The sequence below is a fragment of the Pyxicephalus adspersus genome, chromosome 4, assembly GCF_032062135.1.
Source record: "Pyxicephalus adspersus chromosome 4, UCB_Pads_2.0, whole genome shotgun sequence".
NCBI lineage: Eukaryota > Metazoa > Chordata > Amphibia > Anura > Pyxicephalidae > Pyxicephalus > Pyxicephalus adspersus.
Window position 1 is genome coordinate 101510527 of NC_092861.1, and position 24669 is coordinate 101535195.

The 24669-nt window shown below is 40.1% G+C and overlaps 1 protein-coding gene across 4 annotated transcripts in view; it reads left to right on the forward strand.

Annotated features, from left to right (window-relative positions):
- The window catches only part of TMEM178A (transmembrane protein 178A), a 102417-nt gene extending 83070 nt beyond the window's left edge, over positions 1 to 19347 (forward strand). The window contains exons 2-3 of one of the 4 annotated variants that reach the window (XM_072409175.1): positions 14406 to 14543; positions 18157 to 19347. In XM_072409175.1, the coding sequence (XP_072265276.1) occupies positions 14406 to 14543; positions 18157 to 18398 (380 nt within the window). In that variant the 3' untranslated portion in view covers positions 18399 to 19347. The remainder of the gene's footprint in view (positions 1 to 14405; positions 14544 to 18156) is intronic. The other 3 variants (XM_072409174.1, XM_072409177.1, XM_072409176.1) reach the window with 3 other exon arrangements.
- The last annotated feature ends 5322 nt before the right edge of the window (positions 19348 to 24669 follow it).

The following is a 24669-nucleotide window of genomic DNA, read 5'->3' on the forward strand; positions in this document are numbered from 1 at the left end:
TGAGCTTTGCTGTCCCACATGCACAGATAACAGGGATACCTGGTGTATCAGCGTTGCTGATCAAGAAGGAAGCATACCATTTTAAGGTCCACACAGATGACCCAATTGTGTTGGTGATATTGCAACAACTCAATGACTTTCTTTATGTTTGCATATTCTTCACAAAGAGAAACTGAATGGCCAGTTGGGACTGACCCAAATATATTGCGATTGTGAAGGAGGACTCACTTTAAGCTCTCGATGAATAGTTACCATTCAGTTGAGTTAAAGATTGGAATTCCCAAATCCTCCATTAAACCAGGTATCTTATGGCAATACACAAAGCCACTGTCAGTTCTAAAGTACTGCAGAAATGCAATTTCTCTGGTTCGAAAGTACGATATCTTTGTTCCTTTTTCAAGTTAGTCTTTCCCACACAGTCTTGATGCTAGGAGTTCTGAAGCCTTCTTCAATAGTCCAAAATCACGTGCAAAATTACTCAACTCTTGCTTATCAAATCCCTTACGAACAGAGTTCACTTCGGTTTCAAACTCTTCATCATTGTTGTCACATAGTTCATCACCCTAATCATGTTCTTCAAGAGAGGATAGTGTAACGAAAACCGTCAGTGGGATATAGTTACAAATATTTTTCTTGATATCCTGAAGTTTTCACTATACAAAAGTAACAATCACTGAAATGATCTCCTGGCTCTCTCCAAAGCACAGATATACCAAATGGCATTTTATCAAGTATTCCCTTTGTCCACATCCGTAAACCCTCGACACACTGTTTACACACCCTATGAGGGGCCCAAGACCTATCTTGATCACCAAGTTTAACTTTGAAAAATGCGAAATAGGCTTGCTCTACAAATGTGCTGATGTTCGCTCTTTGACTAGGAATGGTGAAACTGCCACAGATATAACAAAATGAATCAGGGTTGTTTAGGCACTTACGACGAGGAACAGCAGAGCCAGACATGATCTGAAAGAAAGGAAATACATGTGTAAGTAGAAAAATAAATTTTGCTTATTCACTACATAGAGCAGTGCACAACCTCTAACCACACTGTCTTGCGTGTAAATGAACAGCCTATACAAATCCATGCTACAATAATCACATTAATATAAGCGGTAGAGAAAAAACCTGACAAGACAGAAGAAAATGAACTGCTCTTTCATAATCAACATACCTGTTTTAGTGTAAATAAACTTAAAAATTGAAGTCAACAAAAAATTTGTTCAAAATTGTTCCCCAGTGTCATATATTAGGATCCTTACATCACTAAGTCAGTCAAGGTTATCTCTTTCCTTGTGCATTATGTGTTCCGCTAACTAAGTTTTCTCCAATCAAATGCCCATTCTCCCTTTTTTCCGCCCCTTCAGATTCCCCTAATTTTAGTAGAATTTCTCCCCCCAAAAAACAATTCTGATCTATGGAGTTTCTCACTATATGTTTGACATTGTTATGTTGTACTACTTTAATATTATATTACCTTACCTATGAAGAGAGTTACATTTGAATTTTGTAAGTGACATTTTCTTTACGCTGTTATTTTGTGCTCTCTTTTGATGTTTCTTTTTACTTATGTAAAAAGATTGTCATACTGATTGTTTATGTTATGTTAAATTTGTATGTTTTCTAATTCCCTGTTGTTAATTCAACCTAATAAAGATATAAATAAAAAAAAATTTAACTCCTGCCAGACTTCATTTAATAGTTCTGCATACAATGGGCCAGCTACTTTACAGCATGTTGAGGGTAACTTAATAATTAAGATCTAAAAAAGTGGCCCATTTCGTAATATATGAGAGTCTGGTATCCCATTTGGGGAAGAGGCATGTAAGAAATAAATGTCCGAAATGGACAGACGGGAGGAGGGGTCACTCAATATCTGGTATAGTGCATTCGTAAATGGTATAGAGGAGGTTGGATTCAAGGAGCTAAATAAAGTGCTTTTCAGTTGCAGATGCAACATCTTCACCACTAGAGGCTCTGGAGAAGACCTGGTTGCTGCTTAGATTCTGCACCCTGACCTGTGCTTGCGGAGAGGAATACATGGACCACAAAAACAAAAACACATTGACCACATAAACAATTAAAACAGGCCCAAGAAGCCAAAAATATGCAGTTCCAAATGTAACCAGTCCCACTCAATACTGTTGAAGGCCTCCTTGTTGAGCGACAGCAGAGCCGCTGTCCTATGATATAATCCTACCTACGGTAATGCCTACTATCAACTGAAACCCCTAGACCCAGGTTCTTACAGGCCGATTTCTTTACCCAACTATGATGTGAAATTTCTCCCCAAAATTTTGGCAGATTGTTTGGCATCACTCTTTTCTAAACTAGAGGGTCTGGTACAATCTGGTTTATTGATGGGTAGCTCCCTGAGAGTGTGTGTGTATTACTGACCTCAGCAATCAGCTGTGCTGCTCCCCGCCTTGTACTGCGAGATAATCTTACCCCTTGTGCAGCAGCAGTGTGAGAGATGTGTCTGTGTCTGTGTCACTACAACTATCTTTGTGTTTTATTTTTCATGTAAATGTCTTTTTTTGTTAAAAACAAATAGAAACTAGAAGGCTTAGAAGCCACCGTCAAGGGATTTATAAAGGGCCTTTTGCTGAACTACAACTATCTCCTTTTGCAATTTGATAGAATCCACAGAGCACTGGGATTCCCAAAAGCTGATGGCGTGCCCAGAGATGTCATAGTAAAACTTCACTTCTACCACACTAAAGAAGCATTTATGAGAGCAGTCAGGCCATTGACGGATTTCTCCATTGATGGATACCGAACAAATTTTTGCAGATCTTTCACCAGACACTATCCAGAAGGGGAGAACCTTCAAGTCATTGCTACATCTTTGCACTCTATTCCTCTTTAAATACAAGAAAGTACTTTGCTAGCTTTAGATATTGCAGCTTGGCATTGCATGCTGTTAAGTCTATGATCTACAAGAACCCCCAGATCCTTTTCCATTTGCTGACTCCCCCAAATGTATTCCCCCCAGACTGTATGAAGCATGCATGTTATTAGCTCCCAAGTGCATAACTTTACAATTATCTATAATAGCGTTTTAATTCTGTCAGTTTTTTTATGCAAAAAACGATCCTATTTTTTTGCATAGAAGTTTTTGTCTATATTGTGAGCCTGTAATTCTTAGGATTGACTCCCGGGTATAATATTTATATTTATTTATTATAATATAATGATAAATTATAATATAATACATAATAGCAAATCATTATTATAAAAAATAATGAAATATTAGACCACAACAATGTAATTTATCAAAAAAAACTTTTTTATCAAAAATTTCTCACTGAAATTTTCCAAACAAGGGTGCAATATTATTGATAAATAATAATATAAATGAAATGCAGATTTTAGAAAAAAAAATTTACATTTTTAGTAGACATCAAGGGTGTGCTAGATTTTGAAGCAGGGTGATGCACAAAGCCCAACATCACAGTCAGGACAGTAGAACCTGGTTTCCTTGCGTTTCTTCCTTCCTCTGTCATCGGTCTTTGAGCAGCAAACCACGCACATCCTTGTAGATGCCGCTTTCTTCTGGGTTGAGGGATGTATTCAATGAAGTGACGAGCCGTCAGGCATTCTGGGTTGACAACGGTGGAAGCGCAATTTCCAGGTCTATTCATAGCCACTGATGATGTTTGGTGGTTCTTGACTATGGATTCAGAAACTTGCTAAATGAAGTCTGAATGATTCACTGGTCTCTGGCTATTTTTTTTTTGTACAGAACGTAGGCATTCCATAGGCACTGCTCAACTAGATGCCTGAAAATTTTCTTGTAGTACTTCCTTTGCTGTTTCCTCATCGCTGGGTAGAATGTCATGGCTTGGTCAGCTCTGTCGACTCCTCCCGTGGTGTTGTTGTAGTCAGTCACCACCTGAACAGTGGAGGCATCATGGACAGTACTCATAAGGCACACATCTTTCTTGTCACGCGATCTCAGGGCCATCAACAATTTCTCCTGTCTTCAGCTTCCCTTTTGCAAGCAGTGATGGCAGGTTGCGCCAATTAGCCCTAACGGTTCCATAGGCATCTGTTCTGTGTTGCAGAAGGAACTCCTAAAGCTCAGAAGAGGTGTAGAAATTGTCAGTTGTGACACAATAGCCCTGACCTAGCAATGGCTCAATGAGTAATAGCACTGAAGATGCTGCCAAACCATAATGGCTGTGTCTGGGGTTGAACTGTGTTCCTTTTCCAGTGTACCGTACCGTATTTCATAGGTAGCCTGATGAGGATTCGCACAACATATAGGTCTTCATGCCAAATCGTGCCCTCTGTGACGCAATGTACTGCACCCAGCTGAGCCTCCCCTTCTAAGCCATTAGACTTTCGTCAATGCTGACATTCATTTCTGGCACATAGGTTTGCTGGGAATTTTGTAGAATCATCTGAGACACTTCCCAAATTTTCTTTAGTTTTGGTGCAGGATGGGTAGTCTCATCAAATTCTTCATTGTTTGCGAAGTGCAGGTACTTCATGATGAGGGAAAAGCCGTATTCTAGCATGACTGTGCCAAAGAATGGAGTGGCAATCATTTTGTTCTTGGACCAGTACCACTTCTGCACAGGTTTGCCCACAACTCCCTGCAGGATCAACAAGCCCAAAAACAGCCAAATGTCATCCTTGGTAACAGGTTCCCACTTTCTGCTTTTTGCAAGCCTCAGGTGTGGAGCACCTTCTTGTTGTCCAGCGTAACTGCATAAAACAAAATAAAAAATGTATTTTAGGATGTTCTTTTATAGTGTGAAGGTTACAAGTAATATGTTAGCAAACACAGAGCAGCATATATGTTTGCAAAAAAAAAAATTAGCAAAAAATTTTAAAAAGTTAGCAAACAGAGCAGCATACATGTTGGCATAAAAAAATTTTAAAAGTTAGCACAGAGCAGCATACATGTTGGCATAAAAAAATTAGCAAAAAAATTCAAAAAGTTAGCAAACACAGAGCAGCACACATTTGCAGAAAAAAATTTAGCGAAAAAGTTAGCAAACAAAAGAGCGGCTTACCTGTTTGTCTCCGCAACAATTTTTTCGATAACTTCATCGGTCAAAAACAGGTATGCCAGGGGGTCGTCGCATTCAGCCTCAACTTTCATCCCAGGTGCGCCAGTGAATAGAAATCTTGGCGGTGCTGCCTGGTCTACATCAAGGTCAATAGGACACCATGTGCGCACAGCACTGACCTCAGGTTCAGAATCGTCGTTCAGTTCACTTTCGCTGTCCAATGACAAATTTCCCGGTGAATCACTATCACTCGATTCCACAAGGAACTCAAAATCGGTATTGCTGCGTTCAAATTCCTCCAAAGCAGCGCTTGCGCCGGTGAGATGCCGTTTGGATGCCATGCAATCTCCAGCAATCAGTCAGGAACAATCAAGGTCAAAGACAAAGTGATGAAATGATACATTCAGGAAGTGATTTAGAAGGTCAGATCAAGGTCAGGGCTAATAGTGTGCAAAATGTAAACAGGGCACTGGGCAATGATGCTTGGTGCGCTAAAATGTGTTTTTATACTTTTATTTTGTGTTTTTATGTGTATTTTACTGTAAAAAAAAAATTACATAGTAATCTGCTTTTAAATTTCCCTCCCCCAGAATCCATTGCATCACCCGGAAGATGTCACACCCGCCCCTGCCCCGCTCACTCCCCTGAAGCTGCTCGCATTACCCGGAGGGTGGTGTTTTCCTGGTCTTTACTAGCCATAACACTGTGTTGTCTCATTCCCTACTGTGCTCTTGAGTAGCGATGAGCGAGTGAGATTTGAAAGTTCGATGATTTAAGCAAGAGCGGCCTTGTGATTCGCCATGAGGTCATGTTCCTGCTGAACAAATGGGGGAAAATGCAGGGGGCGAAAACGGCGACTATTTCTGACAGGAATGGTGCAGCTGGGAGAGAATCATGGAAATCATGCTCCCAGGATGCACAGGAAGGCCCAGCAGCCCAATCGTGAGAGATCTGAGCACAGACACATATACAGGGAAGGAGCGAGAGGTTAGTCACTCCATCTTGTGTTCTGTGCGAAGGAAAGAAGCAGGGAGAGAAGTGCATGACAGGGACAGGCTAGGAGCATTCTGTATATCTGGAAATATACAGATTTTGCTGTTTTTGATGATACCTCTTGCTATCTAGCAAAAACGGCAAAAACATTTCTGTCCTACTCTCCTAAAAATAAAGATATTTTATTCTCATACCACTTGTTATCTATCAAAAAAGCCGAGAAAAGAAAAGTTTCTGTATTTCTCTCAAAAAAATACAGATGTTTTATTCTCATACCACTTGCTATAAAAAAGCCAAAAAAACTCTGTATTACTCTAAAAAAATACAGATATTTCATTTTGATACCACTTGCTATCTATCAATAAAGCCAGAAAAGTTTCTGTATTTCTCTCAAAAAAATACAGATATTTTATTCTCATACCACTTGCTATAAAAAAGCCAAAAATGTTCTGTATTACTCTAAAAAAAATACAGATATTTCAATCGGATACCACTTGCTATCAAAAAAGCCAGAAAAACTTCTGTATTTCTCTAAAAAAAATACAGAAATTCCATTCTGATACCACTTGCTATCTATCAAAAAAAGCCAGAAAATTTGATGTATTTCTCTAAAAAAAAACAGATATTTAATTCTGATCCCACTTACTATCAAAAAAGCCAGAAAAATGTCTGTATTACTCTCAAAAAAATAAATATTTCATTCTGATATCACTTGCTATCTATTTAAAAAAACAAAAAAAATTTCTGTTTTACTCTCAAAAAAATACAGATATTTCATCTGACACCTCTGACAACCACTGTTGTAAGATTGAGGGTTTGCATTCATGTCATCAAATTCATGATGCAATCTAGCAATATCGTCTACCTTTCTAGCGCTTCTGGCTCCACAGACCACAGCAACAGTGCTGGCGCACAAAACATCTTGGTATGCTCTTCTACATTTAATCACAAATTTCATTTATTTGCATTACACACTTTGGGGTGCCATTGACGATGCACTACACCCAGCTCTAGATGCCAGTTACAAATGCGGTCCACGCTCCGTTTCAGGGCCCACAGCCTCCTCCTCATGCTGTTGCTCCTGCCGCCTGTCCAGTACTCCATTCACAAAAATTGTATTACACACTTCTAGGTTTCATTGGCGTTTCACTACACCCAGCTCTAGATGTCAGTTACCAGTGCGGTCCATGCTCCTTCTCAGGGCCCACCGCCTCATCCTCCTGCTGCTGCTGCCTGTCAGTACTCTATTCACTTAAATTGTATTACACACTTCGGGGTGGCATTGGCGATGGACTACACCCAGCTCTAGATGTCAGTTACCAATGCGGTAAACGCTCCTTCTCAGGACCCACCGCCTCCTCCTCCTCCTGCTGTTGTTGCCGCCTGACAGTACTCAGTTCACAAAAATTGTATTACAATCTTCTGGGTGGCATTGACGATGCACTACACCGAGCTCTAGATGTCAGTTACCAATGCAGTCCACGCTCCTTCTCAGGGCCCACCGCCTCCTTCTCCTGCTGTTGCTGCTGCCGCCTGCCCAGTACTCCATTCACAAAAAATTGTATTACACACTTCTGGGTTTCATTGACGTTTCACTACACCCAGCTCTAGATGTCAGTTACCAGTGCGGTCTACGCTCCTTCTCAGGGCCCACCGCCTCGTCCTCCTGCTGCTCCTGCCTGTCAGTACTCCATTCACTTAAATTGTATTACACACTTCGGGGTGGCATTGACGATGGACTACACCCAGCTCTAGATGTCAGTTACTAATGCGGTAAACACTCCTTCTCAGGACCCACCGCCTCCTCCTCCTGCTGTTGCTGCCGCCTGACAGTACTCAATTCACAAAAATCGTATTACACTCTTCTGGGTGGCATTGACGATACACTACACCGAGCTCTAGATGTCAGTTACCAATGCGGTCCACACTCCTTCCCAGGGCCCACCGCCTCCTTCTCCTGCTGTTGCTACTGGCGCCTGCGCAGTACTCCAATCACAAAAATTGTATCACACACTTTTGGGTGTCATTGACGATGCACTACACCCATCTCTATGCCAGTTTCAAATGCGGTCCATGTTCTGTCTCAGGGACCACCGCCTCCTCCTCATTCTGTTGCTGCTGCCGCCTGTCCACTGCTCCATTCCACTGCTCTTACTGCTGCCACCAGCCCACTGCCCAGTACCCAGCTCTAGATGCCAGACTTGACTCAAGCTCAACAGGGTCTTCTTGCCCCATTGATTCCGCCAATCCCATTCCCTTTCATGTGGTTTCGCTACATAGTTGGTATGGATTGGAATCTGGTTGATCCATTCATGTATCCGATAGCTACAGCTTTGACACTGTCCATATGGGTGATGGCCTCAACCTCAAATGCCGTCCTTGCTCCTTCTCAGGGCCCAACGCCTCCTCCTCATGCTGTAACTGATGCCGCCTGCACAGTTCCAAACTCTGGATGCTGGTTACCAATGCGGTCCCTGCTCTGTCTCAGAGCCTCTTCCTCCTCTTCCTATACTTCCGATGAGCCAGCTGATTTGAGTGGGTGGCATTTTTAACCCTGGATGGACGGCATTAGTGTCTGGCATTTAAAGTTAGGTACTGGGCACGTTGCAGCTTCATTTACAGCTGGAGGAAGATGCGGTGGGCTCTAAGACGGAGTATGGACAGCATTAGTGTCTGGCATTTAAAGTTAGGTACTGGGCACGTTGCAGTTTCATTTACAGCAGGAGGAGGAGGCGGTGGGCTCTGAGAGTATGGACGGCATTAGTGTCTGGCATTTAAAGTTAGGTACTGGGCATGTTGCAGCTTCATTCACAGCAGGAGGAGGAGGCGGTGGGCTCTGAGACGGATCGCGGACTAGATTATTATCTTGCATTTACAGTTGGGTACTGGGTAGGCGGTAGCAGTAACCGGCAGTAGGAGGCGTTGGTGCCTGGTACGTAGCGTGGACCACATTGGAGGTCGAGGCCATAAACTCTATGGACAGTGTAGAAGCTGTATCTAATTGGGACATTAATGGATTAACGAAAACCACACTTTCCATACCTACTATGTAGTGAAACCACATAAAAGTACTTGGTGGAATACGCTGTGAAATACATACATTTTTTTATAATTTGTGGATATCTAGCAAGTGCTATCACAGTTAAATTTATGTATTAGTCTCACAGAAATATCGGATCAGAAAGAAATAGCTATATTTTTTGGCTAGAAATACTAAATTTTGTTTTGGGTTTTAGGAAAGATATGAAGTGCTATCATAATATAATATCTGTATTTTTTTTTAAGAAATACAGAAATTTTTATGTTTATTTTGATAGATAGCAAGTGGTATCAGAATTATTTCTCGGTAGTTATTTACAGAAATAAAAAAATGAGTTTATTTGGATAGATAGCAAGTGGTATCAGAATTAATTCTCTGTATTTTTTTTACAGAAATAAAAAAATTCAGTTTATTTTGATAGATAGCAAGTGGTATAAGAATGAATTCTCTACTTTTTTTTTACAGAAATACAGAAAATTTTCTGTGTATTTTCATAGATAGCAACTTGCTATCCATCAAAATAAACATAAAAAATTCTATATTTCTGTAGGAAAAAAACAGATAATTATTTCTGATAACACTTACTAGCTATCAAAATAAACAGAAAAATTTCTGTAAAAAAATACAGAGAATTAATTCTGATCCTTCTCGCTACCTATTAAAATAAACAGAAAATTTTCTGTATTTCTGTAATAAAATACAGAGAACTGTACACACGGCAGATTTTCGCCCGATAATTGGCCGATACCGATTATCGGGCGAGAAAAATTTGCCGTGTGTACGCAGCTTAAGTGTGACACAGTCTAACAAAGTAAAGCACTTTTTTTCACTTGACAAAGAAAGCAAGCCAAGCAGCACAGAGAGGTTGTGTTGCTATCAGCAAAATCTGTCAGGAGTGGGAAATGCAGGCACGCCTTCGCCTTATATAGGCCAATGGCTGCCTGTGTGGCATGCAGTGACAGACAGCCAATCGGCTGTCTGCCACAACAAAGATAGAGGGGGCATCCCTGCTGTAATTGGAGGGCATGGGGGAGTTGCCCATCCTGCCCACTTGTTTCAGTACATTCTGGGAAATTCGAATTCGGGTTTGTCGAATGCAGCAAAATTCGGGTCGGGTCGACCCGAATTCGAACAGCCATATTCGGGTCGAACATAAGGACGACCTGAATTCGAACAACAACACTATCGTTGACTATGCACTACACCCAGCTCTAGGTGCCAGTTACAATTGCGGTCCATGCTCCCATCTTCGGGCCCACCACCTCCTCCTCATCATGTTGCTGCTGCTTCCTGTCCAGTACTACATTCACAAAAATTGTATTAAACACTTCGAGGTGGCATTGACGTTTCACTACACCCAGCTCTAGATGTCAGTTACCAGTGCGGTCCATGCTCCTTCTCAGGGCCCACCGCCTCGTCCTCCTGCTGCTGCTGCCTGTCAGTACTCAATTCACTTAAATTGTATTATACACTTCGGGGTGGCATTCACAATGCACTACACCCAGCTCTAGATGTAAGTTATCAATGCGGTCCACGCTCCTTCTCAGGGCCCACCACCTCCCCCTCCTGCTGTTGCTCCTGCCTGTCAATGCTCCATTCACAGAAATTGTATCACACTCTTCTGGGTGGCATTGACGATGCACTACACCCAGCTCTAGATGTCAGTTACCAATGCGGTCCACGATCCTTTCCAGGGCCCACCGCTTCCTCCTGCTGCTGTTGCTGCAACCTGCCCAGTACTCCATTCACTTAAATTGTATTACACTCTTCTGGGTGGCATTGACGATGCACTACACCCAGCTCTAGATGTCAGTTACAAATGCGATCCACGCTCCTTCTCACGGCCCACCGCCTCCTCTTGCTGCTGTTGCTGCTGCCTGTCAGTACTCCATTCACTTAAATTATATTAAACACTTCGGGATGGCATTGATGATGCACTACACCCAGCTCTAGATGTCAGTTACCAATGCGGTCCAAGCTCTGTCTCAGGGCCTACCGCCTCCTCCGCCTGCTGCTGCCACCTGTCAGTACTTTAATCACAAAAATTGTTTTACACACTTCTGGGTGGTTTTGACGATGCACTACACCCAGCTCGAGATGTCAGTTACCAATGCAGTCCAATGCTACTGCTCTTGCTGACCCACGCTCCGTTTCTGGTCCTCCATCCTTTTGCCTAATTTCACCGCACTACTTCTGGACGCTGTCCATCACGCATTAGGATACTATGCAGCTATGTGAAATTCAATAGGGGTGCATACATTAAATAGCAACGCATTTTTTTCTGCTGTTTTGACGGCAGAGACTGTTGCTAGTGGGTTGAGTTCACCCTTTCTCAGTGGCCTAATGTCTATGCTGCATTCTGGACGCTGTTGATTACGCAAAAAATCCCATTTTCTGGAAAACCACAATGTCTTTTGGAACTTTTGTATTTTTTTCCTTGTTGTTACTGTTCTCTTACATCTACCTAGCAAATTTGGTGGTTTTAACATGTGTAGGGGCTTTGCTATTAATGTTTAAAGTCGTCCCATTGACATTAATGGAAATTTTGCGAACCCACCGGAAATTCGAGGAAATTTTCGCGAGACTGTCAGAGACCTTCTCGCTCATCCCTACTCTTGAGTTCATCCATCCGATTGAGCCCAAATCTCACTTTTTGAGGATGTGTTGTAAGGGTAGCGGGATTGTGGTGAGGTACCAAGAGGGATGGACTCTGTACTGTTAATGCCTAGACTTTGTCAAAACATCTTTTGGATATGTTTTTGTATTTTTGTTCTATACTTTAGATTTAGATTTTAGAAAAGAAAAAAATGGCTGTAAGGGGAGTGTGAGGAGACATCAGACCCGATGAAAATTTAAACCTGTTTGTATGTTTGAGCACTGGAATTGACAAGTGCCTGTGGGATGAAGAGGGAACCCTATTAGGCTGTCCTTTGGGACAGAGGATATTTCAGCTGCTTTAATAGATTTTCATAGAGTGTTGTGGACTGAAACATGGTAAACAGATAAGGACGCCAGCTGGGCTGCCACATAGTAGTTATCTATATCAGGAACTGAAGGTCCTCCTGCCTTCTTAAATTAAAATAGAGTTTTCTTGGCTGTAAGTGGCATCCCCCTATCCCAGATGAAGTGGAAAATAAGTCAAAACCCAAAAATAAAGAATGTTTGTTTTTTAAAAAAAAATGTGGGCCAAAGCCCAATTTTTTTTTTTTTACTACAAAAATCCATAATAAAAAGGCCAAAGTATAGTATCAAAATATTTTTTAATATCTAACGCCAGCAGGAGCACTGGGCATTGGCGATTCTTAGCAGGATGGATGAGATAGATTAGCTTTTTGACACTATCGGTTGCATGATGTCTAGCAATAAAGCCAACCTGATCCCCATGGTAAGACAATATTTTTGCTAGGATTTTGGGTTCAAAAAGGAGTTAGGTCCTGTAATTGGAGCAAGTGGTAGTCTCTGTATTTGGCTTTGATGGCATACAAATAGCAGAATTAAGAGTATTCCTACCTATAGCTCCTCCTTTGCTCCTCCTAGCACATGATTAAAAAAAATTATAAGTTTGGGAGCAAGGATATTGATAAACCTCATGTAAAAACGGGCCAAAAACCCATCTGGACCTGGACATTTCTGGATTTTGACAGATAATATAACCTGTGCTTCCATGGCTATACCGAAGTTTGAAAGTAGGAACAGTAGGTTAATAGAAAAAGAAAAGACTTCTGCCTTACACAGGTCAAATGACCCTAGGTTGCTATACAATTGGGATAAATGTTTGTGAAATTCCACCAAAATATCCAAAGGGTTAATGGTTAGGCTGTTGGAGCCTTCTTTCAGCTTCAGGTTGAAAAATGGGGTTAGCATTACTAAGCCTATTAGCCAAAAGGGCATCTAGTTTGTTGCCTTTTACATAAAATTTGTGTTTGTTCCATCTTAACTGTTTCTCGGCCTGATAAAATAGGCGCAGGTCTAGTTCAATCTATGTGTTTTGCATTTGTTTTTTATGCTCCAATGTCCAGTCAGATGTATACTGATCTGACAGAGATGTTCTTTTCTACAGTTGGGAACGCAAGGAATTACGTTTTTTCTTGTGCTGGGAGGCTAGCTGTAATAAATGGCCCCTAATCACTGCCTTGTGCTCATTACATAAAATATCAAATATCAAAATATCCCTCTAAGAAGAACTGAACTTATTATTATTGTTATTATAACGCCAACATAATATTTAGCACTGTACATTAAATAGGGGTTGCAAATGACAGATGAATACAGTGACACAGGAGGAGAGGATCCTGCCCTGAAGAGTTTACAATATAGGAGGTGGGGGAAGTAACACACAATAAGAGGGGAGATATGTAGTGGTGGTAAGTAGTTACGGTTTCAAAAGACAGAAGAAGATGGGTAATCTTAAAGGTGTATAAGGACTATAATCTTAAAGGTGAAATTCTCATCTATAGCGAACCTATGTCCCTTCTACAATAACCTGTCTTACTTGCCTGATCCCACAGGTAAATGTGAAAAAGCTGAGCTGCACAGTATCAAGTTTGGTTGCTAGGAAAACCTAACAATCCTGGCTTCCCTTGCCTGTACAGGGGATGAATGAACTCCCACACAGGCAGTCTGGAATGGTCTATCAAGATGTTTGAAGATGGTTGTTGTGGAGAAAATGAAAAGCAAGATAATGACAAGTGTTTCCTCCTCGTCATTTCAGTTTGGAGACCAAAGCCTATCTGGGGAGGGACCTAGTAGCACTTTCCACTTGTTCATTATAGGCTTTACTGTGCTCATAGGAATTCGAAAAAGCCATCTCCTGACTTGTGCCTGTCCACATCCTTATGTTTTAAAACCTTTAACAGTGCCATGCCATCAAAAGTATATTGTTTGGATGTGTGGGCAAATAGCGTTTGAAAGAACACATTTTGTAACATCATGTACGTATCACTGGAATATTATACAAGTGTGCAGTTTGTCTGACCAATAATTACCAATTAGAATATTGTTTGGAGTGGTCAGTCAAGTGAAAATTGAGCAGCTGATATGCTTGTGTGTATTACACCTGCTTTGTAACTAGTGAGTGTTGGAAGCATGATGCTTTTTAATTTGTATATTAGCACCATGTCAGTATGCTAAAAAGATGATTCAAATTGTTTAGTAACATAAACATTCAGGAAAAAATAAAACACATCCTTTGATTGTAAAAAACTAAATAGGTTAGTTGTAAATTTTTATCTTATATATTATATATATTATATTTTAAATTGAATGTAATAGAAAATCTGAATTGTTGCCAACTCGTTTGCATTGCTGCCAGATAGAACATAACCTTTTTTCTTTTGTCTTTCCTTGTATAGACTTAAGAAGAATAACTGCTGGGTTCTTAGGCATGGCTGCAGCAGTGCTCTTGTGTGGATGCATAGTGGCTGCAATAAGCTACTTCTGGGAAGAGAGTCTCACACAACATGTGGCTGGACTACTTTTTCTAATGACGGGTACTTTATGCTAAAGTAAAAACGTATTTTTTTTCTAGTTTGCCAACAGTCAAAAAGACAACCTGATTTTCATGTGGTTATTAAAGTGAAACGATAGGCAAAAAGTAAAACTAACTAACTGCATATCCTATTGATGTAATGCATCTTTGATAAAGTTTACAATTCTTCTCAATTTACCTTTGTTGTATTAGTACTAGTTCTGATACCACGAAAACCCCTAAATTAGGCTTTAACTAATTCTATTTACATACTTGCAACTATTGACAATTGTTAGTGATCATTTCCAGTGACAGTGAGAGGGGAGGGGGTAAATGGCAGTGGTCAGTAGTCAATTGTTTAGTGATCTGCCAGGATGAATCGCTGAGCAACCATGGGGAACAGCTGTATAGAATCAAGAGTTTTGCCTGTGATGATCACAAAAGTTTGGCACAGGAGTCGAAAATCTAGTGTACATAGCTTTAGTAATAAAAATAAGGATACCGACCTTATTGTCATAACGTAGCTAACCTATAAAACATTCTATGATACTGAATTCACTTTACACATGGCCATTACAAGGATTTTCATCAAGCCTAGTTCGATATAGAGAGGTGGCAAACATTTTTTTTTTGCAGATTAACCAGAGGCAGAAATTTGAATAGGGAGTTTTCTCCTTCGCCCTATCAATTAGTGATGTTTGCTAGCACATCCTTAATGAGATCAGCAGTTTTTTTTATATAACAGGCTGGCCCCAGTCTTTTTCAGTTTTCTGAAGTTGTTACAGAATTAGAGGCTACCATCCGGTTTTGAGATGAGGATAGGAATCAACTACGCACTGCAACTAATATTCCAGGCTCAGTCACAATTTAATGTTTTAGGGCACTTTTTGGACTAGGTAGCTCTGTCAAGACATCTGTATTCACTTGTTTCTGGGAAATAGGTCATAGGTGGAAATGATGTGGCAGTTAAGGACTCCCCATCATTCCATTTTTTGAGTAAACTCACATGGTAAATTTAATAGGGCTTTCAGTCAAACCATGCACCCCAGACAGAACTGGGCCTGTGCATCGTTGTCATCTAACAGCAATGTCCAAAAAAAGAGTGAAGAAGATCTTTCTTTGTATCTTCAGATCACATTATAATTAAACCATACCAATATAGGATTACCACTTTAGCTGTTCACTTTAATGGTACATACCTGTCTCTAGTTTTTCTCCCCCTGGTTGGGTTACACATGCTGGCCTCATGCAGGTGATTGGGCAACTGGCAGAATCCTAATTTATGACACTAACAGCCATAAAAAGTGTATAAGTTTGTACATCTGTGATTTTTATTGAATGTCCTTGCAAGAACATGTGCCCTCACATGAAGGGTTTTGCAGAACATAATGTCACATAGTGTATCTACTGGGTCTCAATATAAAATTCAGAGAATCAAATAAAAGCATAAAGCTTTCTCACAATAAGCTGTTGGTTAATTTAGGAAGGATTGTATAAAGAACTGTGGTTATCTCTATTAAATAAAGCAAATCAATTCAATAGGTGTAACCCAATATTTGTTCACCTGTTATGACCGTGGCTAGATGAATAAATCACTCAACTATAACACTCTGTTAAATCTGTTGACTTACAAGCATCAAGGTTCCTATTATTGGCATGGCTCGCTTGTAAAAATAAGTAAGTAAAGGGTAAATACATGCACACCTACACAGAGAAAAAATCTTTTTGACTGATATGATCAGAACTAGACAAATTAACAATAAACAAATATGACTATCAGTTGTTATAATGTATAGTCTGTTCCACTGTAAATACATAATATGTTGTGTAATGGTTCAATACAAAGTGAGAATTGTTTTTGATTCATAAGGAAGGATGTGTAGATCATTTAGAACTGAGTGTCAAGCGATATACAAAATCCAATGATATTATTACACAGTATTAATATAGCTCCAACATATTTTGCATCACATTACAAAGTGCATAGTCATGTCACTAGCTGCCCCTCAAAGGGGCTCACAATCTAATGCCCCTACCTCTAATAATCTCTAATAAAGTCCATGGTAAATTTTTTGGGGAAACCAATTAACCTGTATGTTTTTGGAATGTGGGAGGAAACCCACGCAAACACAGGGAGAACCTTAATACTCCATGCAGATTGTGTCCTGGCCAAAATTCCTGGAAATTAGTGCTGCAAAGCCCAGAGTGGTAACCTCTTGAGCCACCATGCTGCCCATATTATCGGCATCTAAAATGTATTTATTACATCTCAAATTGATTACAGCACTGCTTCTGACAATGCCTTTAACTTTCTTTCCTCCCAGCAAGTCAACAGCATTCTTGTTCAGGCATTATCTGGGGTCACGATTTTAGACAAAGATCCTGGCCCAAGATGGCAGAAATATGTAAATCTAAATGGCCTATGCAGAAATCTTCAGGTTCTTGGCTGTTTTTATAAGTGTTTTCCCAAACAGATTAGTTCTCTACTGACCAACTTGGCTTAGTGTAATGCTTATACTGTTGTTATTTTTAAATGTTTATATTAGCCCATACTATGTTTAAACTCATTTATGGGTATTTATGTAAGCTTTTTAAATCATTTTATAGCAGGTGTTCAAACACCTAGAAATCTTACATCACTACATAAATGTACATTTGTAAGCATTTAAATGCAGGCAATGCTTTCAATGAAAGCATTTCTGACTGTTTATAAACAAAAGGAAATTTCAAACATGGGCATTTAAACACTGTGTTTTAATACAGGGAAACAGTCCATGTATCCATACAAATATGTCCAAGATCAAGAGTGAGGGTTGAATAATAATGTTTATAATAACAACAAAAAGACAGCAGAAGATATAATCGAATAATGCTTATGAAGTAAGCAAAACATGTATATTGTAAAGGATTTTATTTGTAACTCAGAGTAAGAAAAAAACAATGTTCTTCATTATACCCCCCATTGTCTGAGGTGAAATATTTAGGCAATAAATGAAAAGGACCTAACCTAAATACCTAATGCAAGGAAGTTAAGCAACACCCAGTTGTTTAGGGGCACTTTCCAGTACAGTGCACTATAACACTAGTTTTTTTTCTTTTATTCTGAGCACAGGTGAAATAACTGGATAACTACTATTATGCCTACTAGCAATAGTTTCTCTCCATTGGCTGTTAGCAAAAAATTCTGTTCACAGAAATGAGATGTTTTCAGAACTTCTTCAGTGCTGATAAGATTTTCCCATTGACTTCTTAGGAACATATGTACATACCTTTGACTATTTTTGACTAGAAATACATGCAGTGGAATTGGGTGGAGGTGCAAAATGTGCCACTGCAGAAAGTCCGCAGAGTATCCTCAGCCATTAGGGGCCCCAAGTCTGTTCTGCACAGGGGTTGGCTATGTCTGCTACTGGCGGTGGGTATGGAAAAAGTGCATAAAGTCTGGGGTCAAATATAGTTACCCTATCTGTACTATGGAGGAAAGAAAAGAGGAAAGGAGGAAAGAAAGAGGAAGATGCTCTAATGCACTGTAGTGAAAAGCATGACTACATTTAAACCTAAATTTGCTTTAAAATCAAAAACTCTTTTTTCTTTAATTTTTTTTACTAACTTTGTCTCTTTTTGGTTTGTTTTAGGGATATTTTGCACTATTTCTTTATGTACGTATGCAGCAAGTGTCTCTTACGATATGAATCGGCTGCCAAAATTTATTTATGGGCTTCCAAGTGATGTGGAACATGGATATAGTTGGTCTTTGTTTTGTGCCTGGTGCAGTTTGGGTTTGATAGTGGCAGCTGGATGCCTCTGCACCACCTATCCATTTATAAGAAGGACCAAGATTTTGCATCTAAAGTTTGCCAGAGACTCCTGCGTATGACTGAAACAAGCAACACCTTTCTTGCCATTTCATTTCCAGGACAGCCTGTGCACCACAAATCTGATCAAACCTGAACTGCACAGATGAAAAAATATTTAAAGCACAAAAATAGTAAGCCTAAATGATGCAAGGAAGATATAACTTCCTGCTATGTACAAAGAATTAGTTATTGACCCAGTGGCCTTTTAGTGCCCTACTGTTGGCTCTGCCCCTAATCTCTTTTGCCTGCCTGTGCGCCACTGGAAACTACCCACTGGAATGTAACATTGTTGGATTTTAACCTAGAAATCATCTTTTGTTTAGGAGTAAAAAAAATGTCCTTGAAAATAACTAACACCGCAATCTAAGGCATGGAAATACTGTGAGATCAAGTGCTTTAAGAACCCATTATGTATGCAACATGTCTATATGTGTCACGTACAAAAAACTGACATTAATAGTTTTGCTTCTAGTTTTTTCCTGTGTTTGCTTGCACCATTTTCCAGCAAATAAAAACACATATTTTGGGAAAAATAACTTCAAGGTTTATAGTGATATGTTATTATTCTCATGCCTAATAAGTTTTACATACACGCTGTTTCAAAGCCATTTCAGCTTTTGTTTAGTTGATATATCCAGTTTGCATCTTATCACCTGATGTGGATCCTTAAACAGTGTTATTTCTGCTGTGCCATAGAAAACTTTGTTTTAAAATACAGTATAACTTTTGAATGGTTGTGTTTATATTGCCTATTACCATTTAATTTTTCATCATATTACCCATTTTTCATCCTTTTTTGTTTTTGTAAGTGATATGTGTTTATATCTCCTGATTGATATTGCATTGTGTACTATTCAAGGAACATTGCAGCAATATTCTGACCGGATGTTTCTTTATATTATTTATTCCATTAACAGAATACCAAATAATAAAATGGACACATTATATGAAAATGTTAGTTTCATGTCACAATGGAGCAAAGTGTCTGACTAAAAGTCTTGGCTATCATAATCACTAAGATCTTCTCTTCATTCTCAGTTTGTTGGGTGAGGGTACTGAAAGAAAGATCCTGATTGTCATAACTGGAGAGTCTGAGTTTAACTGTTTAGGCTTTCAGTTTCCTGTAAAGCAAGTAAGGAGGGAAAAATATGTGTAAAGCACAATTTATTTGTTTTAAGTGGTCTTAGTCTTTAAGTGGTAATACATTTGTATTTCCAGCCCAGTGCTATCCGTAGTGTATTTGACAACCAAGCCATTTTTTTTTTTTTGAACGCCCCCTACTTCTGTATATTTTAAAATTAGTTATACTAATAATCATAAAAAACAGTAGTATTTTTTTTTATAAATATAATTTTATTTATTGCTTATGGTACCTTGGTAGCAGTTTGCCTTTGTAATGGCCAATCATTACATGGATTTATAGTATGTACTGTATTGTGCTTTTGGCCCTAAACAGTAGTGTTGTTGTTCGAATTCGGGTCGTCCTTATGTTCGACCCGAATATGGCTGTTCGAATTCGGGTCGACCCGACCCGAATTTTGCTGCATTCGACAAAGCCGAATTCGGATTTCCCAGAATGCACTGAAACAACTGGGCAGGGTGGGCAACTCCCCCATGCCCTCCAATTACAGCACGGATGCCCCCTCCATCTTTGTTGTGCCATTCTAAGTGCATTGCGGGAGCAGGAGGAGAAATGGCTAACTCCCAACAGACTTCAGCCAGGCAAGGTCGTGTGTGACAATGGGGCCAATCTGCTGGCAGCCCTGCGTTGTGGGAAACTCACACATGTACCTTGCCTGGCTCACGTCGTGAACCTCATAGTACAGCGCTTCCTTCGGAATTACCAAGGGCTCCAGTCGCTGTTACTGAAGGCCAGAAAGTTGTCAGCTCATTTCCGCCGGTCGTACACAGCCAGTGCCAGATTGGTGGAGTTACAGCTAAATCTAAACCTGCCAGTGCACCGGTTAGTTTGTGATGTGGCCACACGTTGGAACTCCACATTTTACATGCTACAGTGGCTGGCTGAACAACAGAAAGCGGTGGAGGATTACGTGGCAGAGTCTGTTCGTTTCAGACGCATACCCACACTACCTTTTATCAGCCCTGCGGAGTGGCTGCAAATTGAAGACTTGTGCACTGTATTGTCACCTTTTGAAGAGGCCACCAGGATGATCAGGAGAGATCAGGCCTGTGTCAGTGACATCATCCCCATCATATGCCTGCTGGAACAGATGATGGTGGATCTTGGACATGACACAGAGCGGATGCTGCGAACATCATCTCAGACATGCGTGCGTACTATGCATAGTGCACCACCAATACAGGAAGAGGAGGAGGTGGAAGAGGATGAGGAGGACATTGAAGGCATGGGGTCAGAAATGTAAGTGGGACAATAACTGTGGAGGGATGTGAAGGCAAAGCACAGGAGCTTGAATTTGATTCTAAGGTGAAATGGAAGCTAGTGTGGAGATCTGGAAAGAGATGGAGCTGTGGGAAGGATAGATAAGTCTGGCTGCAGCATTCATAATAGATTGTACAGGAGAGAGTCGGGTTAGTGGAATACCAGAGGAGGAGGTTACAGTAGTCCAGATGAGAGATGATAAGAGCATGTACAAGGAGATTGGTGGTCTCAGGGGACAGGTAGGGGCGGATTTTGAAGATGTTATGTAGATGAAAGTGGCAGGACCTGGAAATGTTCTGAATATGGGGGGGTAAATGAGACGGCAGATTTAGATGGCAACTTGCTAAAACTGACATTTTTTAAAGTGTATGTAGAAATCCTACTGTTCTTGGGTGACAGCTCTCACTTATGTTGTAATGACCTAATCCCCCCCCCCCCCCCCGAGAAATGGCTATAGGAATAAATAATACATTATTAAAAAAAACAGACATGTTAATCACATACATTGCTGGGCAACATGATTGACAAACCTGAAAATCCTATAAGACAACCTCTCTTCCACAAACTTTTTTCCCCCCGATGGGTGTTGCCAAACACTACCTATCTCTTCATCCTCATTACTGTCCTCCTTATGTCAAGAACACTGTCATTATCATTTTGTTACCCTGGCTCACAATATGATAAAACCATATGACACCACTACTACTGCCATCACTGACCACCACAATCAGCACCACCACTACTGTCACCAGCAGAACCAAGACAGCGAATAACAATGTTTCCACTATGAATGGACTATAAAAGCTGTGCTCCATCAAACAGCTCTTCTTCTTCTTCCTTATCAGCTCTTGTATAGTTTTCGTTTCCTGGAATTTACAACTACTACTTCTCTCAAGTAGTAGTAGAGATAGGAAAATTGTGTGAAAAAAGAAGGTTGAAAATTTTTGCCCTTAGATAGAGTGGTTATGAGTGTTGTAAAGGGAGGAGGTACCCTGGAAATTATGCAGTGTGGGGAAGTGCGGCAATGACAATGTCACACTAACCTCTTCCTCACTAAAGCACAGGTGCCTCTTTCCTGCGCATGCCTGCAGTTGTGAGCTGGGGCACGCCTGCTCTTCCAGATTTAATCAGTATCGCCCCTCCTGACAACCAATCAGGAAATAGCCTCTTGGCTATTTAGATAGCTCAGACACAGCAGAATTCGTGCAATGTGTCTCCACTAGTGCCAACCCCCCTAGCTCTGCTGAGCATTTCCTGTACACCTGTTGGGTAATTCCCTGTCCAGCTCCTGTGTTAACCACTTGTTGCCCAGTGTGTTGTTTCCCAGCCAGTTCCCTTGTGCTGTTCCAGTGTTTCTCTCTGTCTGTGGGTATCCCTGTGTCACCTGTTCCTCCTGTTGCTTCAAGTGTGTCCCGTGTTCTCTGTGTTTGCGGTGGTCCCTGTGTTACCCGTGTCTATTTCCTGGAACCTTGGTATTTGACCCCTGGCTTGTGACCTGGCCTCTCTTACTTGCTGCCTTTCTCAACCCCTGGTGTGCCCAAAGACCGCAACCTAGCAGTAACCAGCAGCGCAACATCTTTACCACTAGAGGCACTGGAGAAGACTGGGTTACTGCTTAGACTCTGCACCTTGGCCTTTCTCAGGGCTCACACCACCTCTGTTCAAGCCGTAGAGCCCTTTAGTGGCCCTGTTTCCCCAAGCGTGATAAGGTAAAAGTACTCCACTGGGACAAAAGTAGGGAGAGGCCTGTTGAGATTTGTCAGATTGACCTAATGCTACATTGTTGCATGAAACCGAACAATGTTGCACTAAACTGGATATCCATTCAGGATTTTTGCTGAAAGAACACATCCTAACAGGTACCAGCTCACTGAATACTGAAGTTAAAGCCTATCTAGGAATAAGTGGAAATATGGCTGGAAGGTTGCAAATTATATTTGTCTTGGCAGATGAACTTTAGGACAGTGGTTAGTTGACACTGCTCAGCCAGAGTGGAAAGTGAGCTTTTTTTAACAACAAACTTTCCAGGATAAATAGCAGTGCTCTACTTCAATATAAAGATCAATACATTTCCTCTCTTTCTTAAAAACATTCTGTGGCAGGGTCAGAAATGCATGAAAGCAGGTGGAAAAGTATTGGTCAGAGAGCCAGCATTGTAGATCAGGGTCCACTATTTTTGTGCTTTTGGGAGAAACCCACTTAGTTTTTAGCTCTTCAGGCTTATTCCAATTTGATCCACATTAGGAAAGTGATAAAGGGGATAATGGAAGACCACAAGAACTGTGAACAACAAGAGAAATAAACTTTTGATATATGAGAAGACTGGAATTGCCCAAATCCCTTTTGTAGTAATGGAAATCTTGGCTGGGATGTATCCCCCATAAGATGTATTCTCCATAGCAAATCAATGATTAGCATCATTTGTAGTACTGTAAAATATATATTTTCATGTGTGACTTTCAGACATCAACAAAAACACATCAGTTAATTCAGGGAAACACATTGTGGTAAAAGTATTCAAATATGTAATAGTAAGAGTGTTCAAAGTGTTTTCAGGAGACAATTTTTTTTAATATTCTTTATTTATTTATCTAAAAGGGAAAATGTTTTCAAAGAACAGACACACATGGAAGAAATCAGAAAACAATCCCCAGGGCATTACATTCTCTTATAAAAAAAAAATCATATCATTACCTACTATTACATTGCTTGCATATTATAACCAAATTATAAAAATGCAAAACACCAGACAAATACAATGACAACAAAATGTTAACACACTAGGAAAGACTGGGATAATTAATATCTTTAAAATCTTTAAAACGATAATACAGAGCTCACATTTTAGAAGCCCAGGTTACTTCCTTCTCATATGACAATATCAATGACTAATACATTCTTGAGTATCTCGATATTGTTTCCAATCTTACCAGGTGTGTGAGAATGTATCTTCCAGTGGCAGTCAGATCCTCCATATACATGATTTAAATAATCTTTTTAAATCATAGGCCTATCATAGGTGCCTCTGGTTTCCTCCATACCAGTGGTATACAAGAGTGAGCAGCATTGACCAAGTGTCTCACCACTGAGACATTATATTTCCTCACCAGGAAATCATTACAGTGAAGCAAATAGAATGCAGGATTGTCTGTAATTTGAGAGTCTACAAAATGACCTCACTTTTTTCCAAAAAGGCCTAAGCTTTGAGCAAGACCAAAAAATATGCAATATTTTACCTCTTTCCTCTCCACACCTCCAACATATCTCTGTATTGTTCTGACTTATTTTATAGAGACTCTCAGAGGTTCTGTACCATCTTGATAACACCCTTTACACCACAAATTTACAAAAATCTAGATACACAAGACTTTAACATTCTGAAGAATCTCCACCTATTATTGATGGAAAATAAACCAACAGGAACGTTACCATCTGATGATACCCCATACAAAACAGATAAAGACCCTACAGCACTCATAGCGAAAAAACCTAAATCATCTTTTTATCCACCTTTAGCCGCTAATCCTCATATAAAAACCTTTGTCAACACAACCACTGCACAGATTCTTAAAAGCAATCCACATAGGTTACTCCCCACTGGCAATTTCACAAAAGCACAACAAAAAGCACTCAATCATCTGAAATCACAAAAGCATATAATTATTAAACCCTCGGATAAAGGGGGTAATATAGTTATTTAAGACCAAAACCACTATCATCAAATTTGTTTAGATATTTTGAACAACAAAGAATGGTACTGTACTATCCCCCTAAACCTTTTATCATTACACAAACAGGAATATCAAGCCATTATCTGGGAAGGTTATTCCAACAACACAATAGACATAAAAACAAAGGAATATCTCTCCATAAACTACAATACCCAACTT